Source organism: Watersipora subatra, chromosome 6 (assembly GCF_963576615.1).
Source record: "Watersipora subatra chromosome 6, tzWatSuba1.1, whole genome shotgun sequence".
Classification (NCBI taxonomy): Eukaryota; Metazoa; Bryozoa; class Gymnolaemata; order Cheilostomatida; family Watersiporidae; genus Watersipora; species Watersipora subatra.
Window position 1 is genome coordinate 22,943,031 of NC_088713.1, and position 15,154 is coordinate 22,958,184.

The 15,154-nt window shown below is 39.7% G+C and overlaps 1 protein-coding gene and 1 pseudogene across 1 annotated transcript; one reads left to right on the forward strand and one right to left on the reverse strand.

The window, feature by feature from the left end:
- LOC137398130 (ATP-binding cassette sub-family F member 1-like) overlaps positions 1-15,154 on the reverse strand; it is a 743,032-nt pseudogene that overhangs the window by 441,621 nt on the left and 286,257 nt on the right.
- Positions 14,471-15,046, forward strand: LOC137398764 (uncharacterized). The gene has a single exon (XM_068084949.1). It carries the CDS (start codon positions 14,471-14,473, stop codon positions 15,044-15,046), a length of 576 nt encoding a protein of 191 aa, XP_067941050.1.

Sequence of the window (15,154 nt, forward strand, 5' to 3'; positions counted from 1 at the left end):
GGGGATGGATTGTCCTATAAATAAATTCATCACATAGCTGCTTTTATCTTCCAACTTTAAAAACATAAATAAAATACAACAGGAAACTAAAACATCAATTATTTTCCTGCTTATCAATTGTCTGGTTTGAAGCCTCCTTGTTGGTGTCAGTCTTATTCTTGGTAGTTGTCTTCTTCTTTGTTGGTGCTGGAGTTTGGCCCTTGAAAACAGGTACACTACTTAACAAATGTGTGCTACACGCTTGCCAAACCATCACATGTACAACCTGTCAAGTAGGCATCCTTTCAGCACGCTGTTTGTGCTCTTGTTAGCAATAGTTTATATTATTTCTTGTCTTTGGAGAGAGGATGGCAAAACTAAGGATAATATTCAAGTTATGAAGCTATTAATAGGATTGTTTTGTATATGACAGGAGTTTCTACCCGCCTTTTATCAACTTCAGGTTTGGGCTCTTGTGAAAGTAGTGTTATTATCTGAAGAAATCGTATCGTTTTCCATGTTGCTTTCTAAACTTGATTAAGCTTCAATAAATATACTCTTATTGATAAACTGTCGACCTGCAGTGGCGTGGCCCTAGGACTATATGTAATTTGCTTTCTCGCGAGATCACACAATGCTTAAAATTAAGTAGCCTCAGTTGTGCCCCTCAACATCACAATAAAAATATATGGCTAGTGCATAATATCATCGAAAAAAACATAGTCTGGTGCTTGGAATTTGAGCTATTTATCAAAAAATAGTCTGTACGTGGAGAGCTGATGACACTGATCCCTTTGTCATCTTCATCGGTTCTCTGAAGTTGTCCTACCTTCGCCTGCCTCTAGCGTCATTATGGTAGTTGATAAATAGTGGTAAGAACACCGAATATAAAAATTGTGACGTAATGATTTACGACCTTTAACATTGAGCATTTCTGCAGTAGAGCTCTGGGGAAATCCTATAAACACCAACCGATGTTTGTCTTACCATCTCAAGCATTGGCTCATGTGAATGCCAAGATATTGAAGAACCTGAATGAGCTGAAACAGTACTGATATAATTGATGTGCTTTAAGTTAATTTGACACTTGACTTAGTTTGGAGTATCTGTTCTTACAGGCAGGACAACTTGCTCCATATGGTAACCGTTGGTAATCAGCTTTGAGAATCGAGTTTGACGACCAGCAGGCAACACAAAACTTCCAGAACAAATAATGCTTAGGCATTTCTTATTAAAATTTTAGAGTTGTCATCCCTTTCACTTGACAATTTGATGACACATGATGATGTAAGTTCTTACATATCGTATGTTTTTAAATAACTACCATCATGTTCCAATCTGCACTTTTGTGTTAATCTCCCATTCTTTAGTCTAACAAGAGTTGTCTCTCACTTACAGAGTATTTCTATCATAGCAGGAATCATAGCTGCTGAGGCTTTTGTTCATTTTGTTATTGCAAATTAGCTTCCAATCAGAGTTTTGTTATCAGAAGTTTGCTGTAAATTTTTTTTTAATCTATTAAGCACTAAGTTATTTGTTTTATATATAAATTTTTCATTATTAACATATTTATCTAAAGTTTCAACTTAATGAAAAGGCAATCTCTAGTTTGACAAACTGCTTTGAGGTTTGACTGTTTAACCTGACGTCTACAGTGTGCACATCTATGCAAATCAATTGAGAACTTGCCGCAGAAGGCAACTCATTTTACTAATCAACTTTTACCTTCAGGTCTGTTGGTACTAGAACTGTAAACCATCATAACTATGTGACTAGTGGCTGTCATATGAGGTCATCAAGGCTAATTTTATTAATAACTAGTTATGCTAAGGCAGTCAATTAGTGCATGCTGGGCACAATAGGGTGCTGGGCAGTCAAGCTGAAAGTTGTGTGTTCAAATCCTGTAGAAAGCATTTCCTTTCTGTAACATTTTAGCACGACTTCAGACATACAGATGCACAAATGAGCATGACTCTTGGTATAGTATAAAGTAGTGCGGCCGAGTGCGACAGCAGCCTCGGGTTGCTCGAGAGTGATGGTACGCAGGAGGTGTCAATGGAGGAAGACCTGGGTTAAAGCGTAAGGTAAACTTCACCAGCAAGGTGAGTCGGTGAATGAGTTCCAATGTATTTCAGGAAGGTTAGTGGCTCATACAAAAAAGAAAAGAAAAAGGGCATGTTGTATAATCGAGCTGGTGGGCCGCGGGCTACGCTAATGCCCGAGGTCATGGTAGTTACAGGTAGTTACGAGAGGTTACGGGAAGTACGAGAGGTTACGGGAAGTACGAGAGGTTACGGGAAGTACGAGAGGTTACGGGAAGTACGAGAGGTTACGGGAAGTTTGAGAGGTTACGGGAAGTACGAGAGGTTACGGGAAGTACGAGAGGTTACGGGAAGTACGAGAGGTTACGGGAAGTTTGAGAGGTTACGGGAAGTACGAGAGGTTACGGGAAGTACGAGAGGTTACGGGAAGTACGAGAGGTTACGGGAAGTACGAGAGGTTACGGGAAGTACGAGAGGTTACGGGAAGTACGAGAGGTTACGGGAGTATAAAGGCGTGGGGAGATTGAGAGAGCTTTCTTCTTTGCATCAACCGCATGTGAGTACCCACGTTTATATAACAGGTGTATTGAACATTGAAATTAGTCACTTCGTGTATGATACTATAGCTTATAGACAAATTAAGTTATTTACAGTAGGCTTCTCTAATCTAAATAATCCCAAAGTGCAGTGAATCAACCCCAACTATTGATTTAATTCAATTGACTTCTACAACAAAATGAAACAAAAACAGAAATGACTACTAACAACATACCTGTTTGTTACCCAACCATGACTGTGTTATGATGGGATTTGGGCGTTTTCAGTTACTCGAGTTAACAAGAGGGAGTGAGGGCTTTAATAACACGAGCGAACTAGCCACACAATCCCGTATAACAAGAATTATTATTTGCACTCGCTTGGAGCAAGAGTTTATACGTTTATTAACTTATTCTTAACTCAAAGACAAAGTATTATTATTGCTTTTGATTAAAGATTTTTTAGAAGAACGATTATTACATGATTACACTTATTATTAATAGTTTAGTAGAACAAAAGTATACAGGGATTCAACATACCTGTTTGGTAGTAAGCTTACACGACGAGTTGGTCACTCCTGGCATGTTTCGGTGTTGTCAGCAGCAGGATCTCACGTCTATTCACCAGGCGTAGAAGAAAGAAGCAATGGCACGCCACGCAGATAGCGAAATCTGATCTCTCTAAAACTCTGTAAAGTGTAGACAAGATCGCTTGCTGCTCCCAGTCAAGGAAGGAATGGTATCGGAAAATTATCCAACTAAAATAGAACTTGGGTTATAGTTCGTGACGCAGACCTGCTGGTATGAATCTATTGGCGAAGGAAATATCGCGCCACCCTTTGGCTGATTCAAACATCAATCTCGATGTGAAACGAATAGGTACCAGTACTGTAGCACAGCGAGAGCGACGCAAAATGACCTGGTGACTACACATCGCTCTATTAGCCATCTAAAGCAAGAGACAACTCGCCAAGCTCCAAGTGCTAATCGAAAACTACCGAAGCCAAATATATTAGCTGTTCACCCTCTAATCAATAAAATTACTAACCATTATTTATTGATCTTAGGAGATTAATGGATATCGAGATGTAAGAAGATGGTGCCACTGTAGACATTGTGCCTTGATGCCCACTAGAGCCCAGAATTTATGCTGTCAAGAACATGCTGCAGCATCAGAGAAGATTGTGACTAGAGACAGGTTAGTGCCAATTCAATGGTTATCACTGGTATTGGAACATAATGGTTGCTATTGGCTATACCCCGGCAATACTGTGACTCTTGTATGCGGGATTGACATGTTTTGTTGTTTTCTCACTTTAGTTGCATAACAATGAACCCAGGGGTGGAATAACTACTACAGGAGGCACCTCTAGAAATTTCAAGGAACCAATACCTAGTATATTATGGTAAGCAGTTATTATACCTGTTGCCTCTCAACTCCAGTGATTTGATATAGTAGCAGTGATTATATTAAAAGTTTATAAGCACATTTATTACTAATTATCTTTTATTTCTAGATGACAATATGCTCTTACTGGTGAACCAGTGCCACAAGAAGTAAGAGAGAGGTTCTTTGGCTATTGAAACCTGGTGTTCTGGCTATATCCTAGACTTCTAAGAAATGAGAGACATCCGCTTCCAGCGTGCATGTACCGGTACATACATTTAAAATAACACTGATAATAATTTACCTTATAGTGAATATAATGAACGACCAGAGTGACACTGTTGGGCATATACTGATGGTCCTATACCTATAATAAATCTATAATAAATAAGCTATAAATATAAATATAAGCTATAATAAATCTATCACATACCTGTAGCTGTTTTATCTTCTAACATTAAAAGTATAAATAAAATACAGCAGAAAACTAAAACAATGATTTTTCCGCTTAGCAGTTGTCTTGTTTGAAGCCTCCTTGTTTGTGTCAGTCTTATTCTTGGTAGTCGTCTTCTTCTTTGTTGATTCTGGGGCTTGACCATTGAAAACAGTAACACTACTTAACAACTGTGTGCTATACGCTTGCCAAACCATCACGTGTACAACCTGTCAAGTAGGCATCCTTTCAGCATGCTGTTTGTGCTCTTGTTAGCATCAGTTTATACTAACCCTTTCGCGGGCAGAGCGACGTTTTTGTCGCTACGCGATACGGCTGCTAATGGGCAGAGCGACATGTTTGTCGTTTCGGTAACAAATTTTATTATTGCAGTTTCTGGTTAGCTAAATGCAGTTTTTTGTTTACTTTTTTTTACCAATAGCGAGCTACGATATAGTAGCTTCGGTTAATCTCAAAAATTGACTTTAAACTTAAAAAAAAGATTGTTTTTAGCAGTGATGAATAAATAAACTTTCGAAAAAAATTAGAAAATTGTTCTAAATAATTTATCATTTTTTATTCTTCTTGGTTCGGCTTTAGCTTTTATTTACCGAATTTTTTGAGAGTTTGAATTTAGTTTACCGTTATGGCAACTTCTAAAAGAACCTGCCGAGATTATTCTAATAAATCAAGTACTAGTACCGAAATTACTAAGAGATTCAGAGCTGACAGTGACTTTTTAGATTTACTAGCGAGAGATGACGGCGAATCAAGTTCGGATTGTGATTGGAATGACTTGACATCTGGAAGTGACAGTGATAAAGAGGCTGGTAGCAGAAATGATGAGTATGTGAGTAGGAGTGATGCCAGTGCCTGGAAGAATATAACCAACATTAACAGAGATAAATTTCCTACAATTCAGCAGTTTGTAGCAGTGACAGGCCCAGTATTTACTCCTGTAAATGCTCAGCCAGTAGAATATTTTGAAAAGTTTTTTGAGCCTGTCAATCCAGGAGGTACATCTTTGTGGGAGCTCTTTGTTACAGAAACTAACAAGTACCACAAGTACTACTTGAAAAGGAGAAATGTAAAGGAGAATGGCTTTGTAAAGAAGAATGCTTTCGAAAATATAATTCGTAAATAGACAATTATTATAAAAAGCATATATGTTATGTTATACATTTTTATTCATTTATGATATATATATATATATATATATGCCTATGGACATATACATGTATACATATGCATCTTTAACCATAGATATGTGCACATAATAACACACAGAAAACTGTATGAACTTTTTAAAAAAAACATTTCGGAAAATTAATTCGCCATAGGGGTCTGATTTAGTTTTGAAAATTCGCCCGCAAAGGGGTTATTTATTGTCTTTGGATAGAAGATGGCAAAACTAAGGACAAAATTCAAATTATGAAGACGTTGATAGGATTGCTTTGTATATGACAGGAATTTCTACCCACATTTTGTCAACTTCAGGTGTGGACTCTTGTGAAAGTAGTTGCTGCTGCAGTAATATTATTATCTGAAAAATTCGTAATGCTTTCCATGTTGCTTTCTAAATATGATTATGCTTCAATAAATATTCTTTCATTGATAAACTGTCGACTTGCAGTGGCGTAGTTCTAGGACTATATGTAAATCGCACTCTCGCGAGATCACGCAATGCTTGAAATTAATTAGCCTCAGTTGTGTTCCTCAACATCACAATAAAAATAGAGGGTTAGTGTCTAATATCATCGGGAAAACATAGTATGGTGCTTGGAATCTGAGCTATTTATCATAGCAATAATCTGTTCATGGAGAGCTAATGTCACTGATTCCTTTGTCATCTTCATTGGTTCTCAGGAGTTGTCCTACCTTCACCTGTCACTAATGTCATCGTAGTTGATAATAACTGGTAAGAGCACACAACAACAAATAATAAAAAGGTGATGTCATAATTTGCGAGCCTTTACCATTGAAGATTTTTGTGGCAGAGCTCTGGAGAAATCATATAAACACCAACCAAGTCTGTCTCACTATGTCAGGGCCGTAGATTCCTAAGGTGCTAAGTGTGCCTGGCACCCCCTTATTTTTTGTCCCAAAATCGGTGGGAAACGATAAGTGGTAAAAAATGAAAGTTGTGAGAAAGAAGTTAGTTTTCATGAAGGCTGCCATTTTGCTAGTTGTTGCCAAGATACAATCACACAATGCTACGCAGTATGCTTAGTTCCCATGGATCCTGCATCCTGAAGAGCTGAGTTATGAGATAATTAAATGTAGAGGCTGAGGATGACTCTGAGAACATTAGCGAGTCAACCTCCTGGCGCAAATCTTATATCATTGAAGTAGCGCCATGGTGCCTAAAAGAAAGGCACAAACTCTCATGAATATCTGAGCAAAAAAAATGAAGCAGGTTAGTGTTTTTTTTATTGATTTTTTTGTAATCACATGGTTTTGTAGCAGACTGCGATTTTCCTACGACGATAACGATTTTATTATTTTTTATACAACAAACATTTAGATCAATTATAATATAAATTACCGTCCTTTTCTGACTATAAACCGCACTCCTATATAAGCCGTATCTGCTTTATTTTCCAAAAACCGATAATAAAACATTACATAAGCCGCACCTTTTTATAGGCCGTAAAACTCAGAACTGTGCTTTTTAACGTGGTAGCAACTATGCTGTTTAAAACAGAACAGTGTTGAATGGCACAGTTTCGTATTATTCGACGCTTTTTAACTCAGTGCCTAACAGAACGTTACCGTGAGGCATTGTTTCGTATTTTCTTTCACCGCTAAAAGCACACTAATTGGAGATTCCATTAATGCGCCGTAGCGATGAAAAAAACCACAGATTAGCCGCACCCTTAAATGAGCCGCATGGCTCAAATCATCAGAAAAAAGTAGCGGCTAATAGTCTGAAAAGTACGGTAAATATTTTAATAATTATCTTGTTATCTTCAAGATTGAGTGACCTTATTATACACAAGCCTGAATTCACTTCAAGTTGGAAAGATTTAATGACATAGAATCTTTGAGCATTAGATAAAAAATAATGTAATTTTAGATGAACTGCTTGGCAGAGACTTTATCTAAGGATTTGAAAAACTGCAGCTATCTCCTGGAGTTTTAGCCTTTAGTGAGAGCAGAGTCCAGTAACCCAACATCAATAAGTCGAGCGATTGGGGTGGAGTCAAAGATGGAAGATTACCACTTTTTATTTGGTAAGGCTGGTTGAGTAATAAATATATTGTAGTGCTGCAGCATAATGAGGCCCTTACAGTGAAATGTGCCTCTACCTCTTTGCCTTTTAGACTTGAGTATCATACTGCAACAGTCTGATCTACAATGGCTACCGAGTCATATTGCTTTAGCTATGTTTAAAAAAGAATAATTTGAACAATATTTACCTATCACACACTAAATTCAAAGGCTATTTTATATCATCATAGTTGTCTAGGATTGAAACTTGGCATAAAAGTTATTACTTACAGACAAGTTGTCCAAAACGCTGCAGACCAGTAAGTTACCGCTGTTGATGCGCAGAAGCTGGTTAAAAAGACAACAGGTGTGCTAGAGACGATGAAGGAGCAGTTCATAAGCTTCAAGGAGGAAGTAGACAAGGAAAGAGAGCAGCTAGGTAAGTCATTAAACCAACCACTTGCCCGTGTTGCCACTTGCACTCCCCGGTTTGCCTCTAGTGCTCTTACCTCCGATCGCAGAGCCTGATACCTTCTGGGTAAGCTCGTGTAAGCTAGCCAAGGCATCGTACATCTGACGATCTGCCGCTACCTGTCGACGAAGGTCGTCTTCATCCTCCTCTAGCTTAGCTATAGCTCTGTTGTAGGCAGCCAAGGCCTCCGCTTTCCTCATGTTGATGTCAGCCCGCTTGGCATCAACTTCTTCCTGGGACATAAAATCAGATCTTATGTTATCCAGGAACGACTGAACTTTATCGACCACAGGTCGCCTTACCTTGGAATTACCTGACGCAGCCGCGTAGCTGGTGCCACGGTTGGCTACCTTAGGCTTAGGCGCTGCCAAGGCCTCGTCAGAGCTGGTGTTGGCTCTCTCGTCAGAGCCAATCTTTGTTCTCCTTTCCTCCGGCAGCTTCCTTCCCTTTCGGGTGAAGGAGGCCCCTCCAGATGGACACTGAGTCATCATGTGTCCCACCTCACCACAGTAACTGCAGACTGAAACCCTGCACTCCTTTGACCAGTGCCCCTTACCACCACACTTCCTACAATAGTTGCTAGGGCAATCAATTGCATAGTGATCCCTGGAACAACCACAAAACCAGCAAAACAATCTACCTTCATTGCCATATATCTGTCTGGCCTTTCCCTTAGACTTCTTAGTCTCCTTGCCGACTTGGTCGGTACTCCTAGCTGGTCGGCTTTTGTGGCCATCCGCTCCGTTCCTGTCTCCAGGCCGCTCCCCGTCTCCGGGTCCTCCTCCACCAGAGGCAACAGACATCAGCACCGATATATATAACTCAGTAAAGTATCTGAAAATGTAGTATACAAGCATAAGCGTTATGGAACATAGTCGGGACAACGACTGCTTATTTGGATTGGTTAAATCCACACATATTCTGATTTTACCACCAAATTTCGGAGCTATTGTTAGACCCAAATTATTATACCAATCAGTTGGTATTTCTCCTTGTTCTATAACCTTTTCAGTGAGCATTTTACCAAGCTCTTTCCTAGCCTGAGATCTCAACCCAGCTGCAATTGATCTTGGGGAATACAACCTGACGGGTTTCGCCTCACCTCTCGATGTGATGGAAAACATACCAGGCGTAACATCCAAGCCTTCAAACACCTTAGGAAATTTCTGAATAGGATCGAAATTATCCGTACACATACCATTAATGACAGCGAGTAAATTAAGATTTTTAAGTTCTGTCATTCCTAAAAGGTTGCATCTAGAACCTTCCAACACATATACAGGAGCATCGGTAGTACAATATGAGCTCTCTATATTTACTCTACTGAATCCAAGAACTTTTAGACTTGAGCCATCAGCACCATTAAGGTGTTGATCTGACTCTTTCAAATTTAAACCAAGTTCACTTGATGTCTGAACAGTCAAAGTAGAAACATCAGCACCTGTATCAAATGTGAAATCAACTTCACTACCATTTACCTTCAAGGTCCTTACTATTTTATTATCTAGTCATTTAGGACCTGCAGATGAAAACCTTACACTTCTACTTGGGAAGTGGGAACGTGTACTACGGCTATCTCTTTTATCAGGGCTTTTGCCCCTACTCTGGTCACTTTCCCTGCTACTACTTCTGTTGTAGCAGTGTCTATATTCACCTTTCCGAGTATTCTCGGCGCCCTCTTTCTTACAGTCAATACTAGTATGACCTTTCCTATTCCATATAAAACATCTAGCTGCAGGGCAACTACGTAGCCTATGATCTCTACTACCACAGTTGTAGCATTCATCATCACTCTTAGGTGAGTGTCCATCCTTAGACTTAACACGCCAATTGCGGTTATATCTATCAACGCTAGAGTCTCTTGAAGACCTGCTAGAGTCTCTATACCTGCTCCTACGATCATATCTAGGAGATTCGTAACCTGAATTCCTACTCCATTTTCTAGAGTATTTATTTTTAGACCCTTCATCATAATAACTTTTACGTTGCCTTTGTGAAATTCTGTTAATTTCACCATTTTCGCAAGCACTTGAATCAGAACTTGAATAGCGACTGGCTCCTCTTACTTTATATTTATTTCTAGGAGCTTTTGTCGAAATTTCCGAAACACTAAGTTCGCTAGTATTATATCTAGCTCTTTCCAATATGGCGTCAGATTCTCGCGCGAGTTTTCTGGCCCTCAAAGTATCCGTTAGAATTTTCCAATTCAACTCCGTTTGCTGCATTAAATGCCTACGTAAAGAACCTTCTCGCAAGCCATTAACAGCTATTGCAAGAGCAAATTCTTTCCTTACGTCTTCATTACCACCAAAATTAACGTTTCTACTGAGTTTTTCAACTCGTAGTAAATAATCACTTTCCTTTTCACAAGCAGTTTGTGAAACAGTAACAAATCTCATCGTTTTAACGTAAACCGTTTCATCAGTACCATAAATAGTAACTAAATGAGCTATTGCCTCATCGTAAGTAGAATTTTCATCCAACATACGAAAACCAACAGATCTTAAAGCATCTCTACCATCACTACCTATTGCGTGTAATAACGCAAGAAGTTTCGTACGGCCACTAAATTTATGGTTGCCGTCTTCATCCTTGCCCATTCTCATACTAACCATTTCTCCGACAATTTGAAAACTATCAAACCATCTTTTCCATGAACCATTAACGTCATCACTATTCAATTTTAATGAAGGAAACTCATTAAAATTAAATGCCATAATTGACGCGTAACACAACACGAACACTACACCAGTGTTAAAAGCACCACTAAATTTCACCGAACACCACTGCACCGTAAACACTAAATTTCCCTCGGCACCACAACGCCGTAAACACTAAATTCCACTGAACACCACTACACCGTAAACACTAAACTTCACTGAACTCCACATACACTAAACTTCACTGAACACCACTACACCGTAAACACTAAACTTCACTGAACACCACAAACACTAAACTTCACTGAACACCACTACACCGTAAACACGGAAACCACACACGAAACACTTACCACAAGGTATAGAACCTGTAAAACACTGAACACAATTATCACAGCACAAATCACTTTTAACAACCACGCATCGGCGATCCTGCCGACTGCGCCATGTTAAATACGTGCACTCACCAAGAAATCCACAAGGGAAAAGCCTCGTCTGCCGTTTGTCACATGCTTATATAACTTTCGTAGTCATCCACATAGTTGACTCCTATAGGCCCACGTACTTGCGGTGCGACCTCTCAATACCGAACTGGCATACGTAACCTAAGTTCCTGCAATACGAGTGGGCACGAGGCAGACACACGCATATACAACAGGTATCACTCTAGAGCATTTATATAGTTGTAATAAGTTTTCACTTCAGATTTGTCTCCACCACACCAATAGAATTGTTTTGCTCAATTGTCGGGCGCCCAGTTTGTTAAATTTTAGACATGGTGTGCTGAAGAGCAAATCTGGGTTCTAAGCGCAATTGTCTAGACTTAAAATACCAGTAAACTGAGTCCAATTCATGCAGAATAGTCTGCGAGGCAACGCTGAGTCCTGTGCTATTTTCTCATTAGAATGAACCACTCATTTTAGACCAGTAGGCTAATTTATCTTGTGACAAGTTCTATCAAATGGAGTTGCATTTACCACACTGATTTTGAATTGATTACCATGTCAAATAAAGAAACCAGATGAGGTTGGTTGTATTTACCCCACTATCAAATGTTATCTATTAGAGTAAAGAACAAGATGTATAAGATATACTACAAATGTTGCAAAGCATAGTATAAAATAAAAGAGAAAATTCCCACCACTTTGAAAAATAACTCTGCCCATAGGCTGTATCATAACAAAGAGTCACTTGCCTGAACAGCGAGTAGCCTTGGCAGAGAGTCTGTGAATGCACAAGAGTGAATATAGCTATGAGTACAAGTGTATCAGCAAAGGTGCTTCCGAGGTTACTGAATGTAGAAAAGATGACAAACTTCTCTCTTTTATAATCAAGGTGAATATTCTGTATATATAGGTGCTTAAAATAACATGTAACTCCATTGGTTAACATCAGACTGACGTAAAATAGTTTCATAACAAAAATATGATGTTGCAACAAAATTTGTTTCATAACAAAATATTATGTTGCGACAAAATCCGTTTGTCATGCGCCAGACACGGATTTAGGCATTTCCAGCGGAGAAGTGCGGTTTTCTTGCTACGTGGGTTCAGCAGAGGTATTCCGTTCACTTTAGTCCTGTGTTCTGAGGTAAATCGGAGTTCACGTATAGCGTTGACTAAAAGTCTCCGGAGTCTGTGGGAGCTTGGGCAATGTTTTTAATAATACCTCTGTCAGCTCTTTTTTCCACCATCTCGTGTAGGTCTACCTGATGAAAAGTTAATTGGAGCTTTGCTGGTCCTTCTGTAGGACTCCTCTATAAATCTTATTGATGAGGGATTAATTGGCGTGTACGGCTTGTTGCTCACTATTTCATAAGCAATCTACAAGAATATTCAGTGCTTAACGGCAAATATCTTTGGCCATACACTGTAAATGAACGGTTAGCAAATGCTTAGCAAAGACCAACAGCATTACAGAAACTTTCACATAAGTGAGGTTGCTTATATAGTGTATGTGATAAATTAGATAGTAACATAGGTAATGTATGTGAAATGTAAAACACATTAGTTCCACTTTGCAATAATGACGAGGATCAGGTAACTGAACGTACAAAGTTGAAGTATGCAACAGTTATCTCTAGAGCAGACGGATGCAAGACACTCATTTACAACAAGATCGAGGAACAGGAAGCAGAGCAAGAAGAAATTTTGAAACAGCAAGCCGAAGAAAGGAGTAGACAACTTGATGAGGAAGAAAAACTGTTCCAGAAGCTGTTGAAAGATGTCGATGCTGCACTTCCATCAAACATCAAGATCACAACTCATAAGCAAAAACAGGCAACATCACTCATGACCAAGAATGTCCAAAGCATGTCAAGAACAGAGCAATCAGGAGAGAGTAACTCTACACAAATCTCCATACTTGCTAGATCCAACACTTCTACCGAGAAACCATTGAGAGAAGATTCAGATTTACTCAACAGCAACCCCACTAGAAACATAAAGCTACTCAACAGCCTACCAGAGAGTAAGATAACCCCACCATCATCACCAGCCCTCTCAGAGACCTCCAACTCTACTGTTCTAGCTACACTAATCAAAGGGTTTACAGATGCGTTGAAGGATACCAACAGAAAATCAGTGGAGCCAGACGTCTTCTATGGAGATGTTCTGCAGTACTCAGATTAGGAAGTAGACCTAGAGGAGTACTTGACAGCTGAGAAGATAACCGGGCACCACAGACTACGTCACCTCAAGAAGTACTTAAGCGGTGAGGCTCGAAAATGTGTGGAAAGCCACCTATGTAGCAACACAACTGTTTCTTATGACGACACCATAAGTCTACTCAAAGATCGCTATGGCAATGAATTCACCATTACTAGAAGTTTTCTTAAAAAGCTCTCTGATTGGCCAAGCATTAGATCAAAGGACTACAAGGGTTTGAGAGAGTATAGTGATTTTCTTGGATACTTGCAGAGTGCGAAAAAGTCTATGGGACAGCTATCAATCTTGAACAGCCCCCTAGAAAATGAAAAAATAATAGCCAAGCTACCGGAGTGGCTAAAGTTACGATGGCCGAGGGTAGTCGCACAGAATAATAGAATGGCTAAACGATACCCAAACTTTGAGGAATTTGAAGAGTTTGTTAAAGATGAAGCAGAGATTGCCAGCATGGAGATAACACAAAGTAAGACATCCGAAATATAGGAAAGAAAAAATGAAAAGAAGGACAGAAAGGAGAGATCGGACAAGAGGAGTGTTGGGAGCTTCCTAGCTAAAAGCGACACAAAAAATCCAGACGGCAGTAAATTTTGCCTCTACTGCTCAAAGAGCAACCACGTCACATCTGAATGCTTAAACTGCAGAAGATGCCGAAAGAAAAACATGACAAGGTGATTAAGGAGAAAGGATGGTGTTACCGATGTTTGAATGTTGCACATAGAGCTAAAGGCTGCAAAAACAAAAAGCAGTGTTATGTCTATAAGAAGGGACACGCCACTGTCAACCATGACCCCAACTGGATACCCCTAAAAATTGACAATTCTATGGGTAAGTCGGAAGTTATGGACAACTCAAAGGAACCGATAACAAACCAAGCTTCATAGGAGAAGGCACAGGAGAAATCTCAAGCTTCATGGACTGAGCAGCAGAGGAAGGAACTCAGCTGCAGAGCAATCGGAACAAGGGGCAACTTAAGTAACTTGCTAGTGCCTGTATACTTGTCAGCTGAGACGGGAAGAGAAATACTGGTCTATGCTATGCTCGACAGTATGTCGGATGCTTGCTACATCTCTTCAAATATAGTACAGATGCTACAGGCAAAGCCAGACGACATAGGAAGAGATGTCACAATTCATACCATAAATGGATCCGAGTGTGTGGACATAGAGAGGAATGACCATCTGATGCTCAGAGGTTATACTACAAACACTAATGCGCAGATAAGTGCATACAGAAGAGACCATGTTTCTTGCAAACGCGACCAGATACCAGACACCAGCAGAGCCAAAAGGTACCAGCATCTCCAGAAAATTGCGGCCGAAATTCCTCCAAGACTTGATATACCAGTAGGACTACTGGTCGGGGCGGATCATCCAGAAATTCTACAGCCGCTTGAGATGAGACCCGCTCCCTCAGGCTCTACAGGTCTTCCTTTCGGAGTCAGAACCCTTTTTGGTTGGACTATGGGTGGAGGACCTAGCAGCAATCAGAAACCAGGTAAGTATGTCTTCCGAACAGAAACGACTACAGCACTTATAAATCTGCTGGAACAAAACTTCAAGGACACCAGCAATGACCAACAATACATCTCACAAGACGACCTAAAGTTTTTTTGGAAATTAAGCAAACGGAAATCACTCGCAATCAAAATGGAAACTATGTGATACCATTACCATTCAAGAATGAAGCAGATCTGCCATATAACAGATTGCAAGCAGAGAGCCGACTTTGAGGTCTCGTTAAGAAGTTTAAGGCTGAACCCAGCTACCATG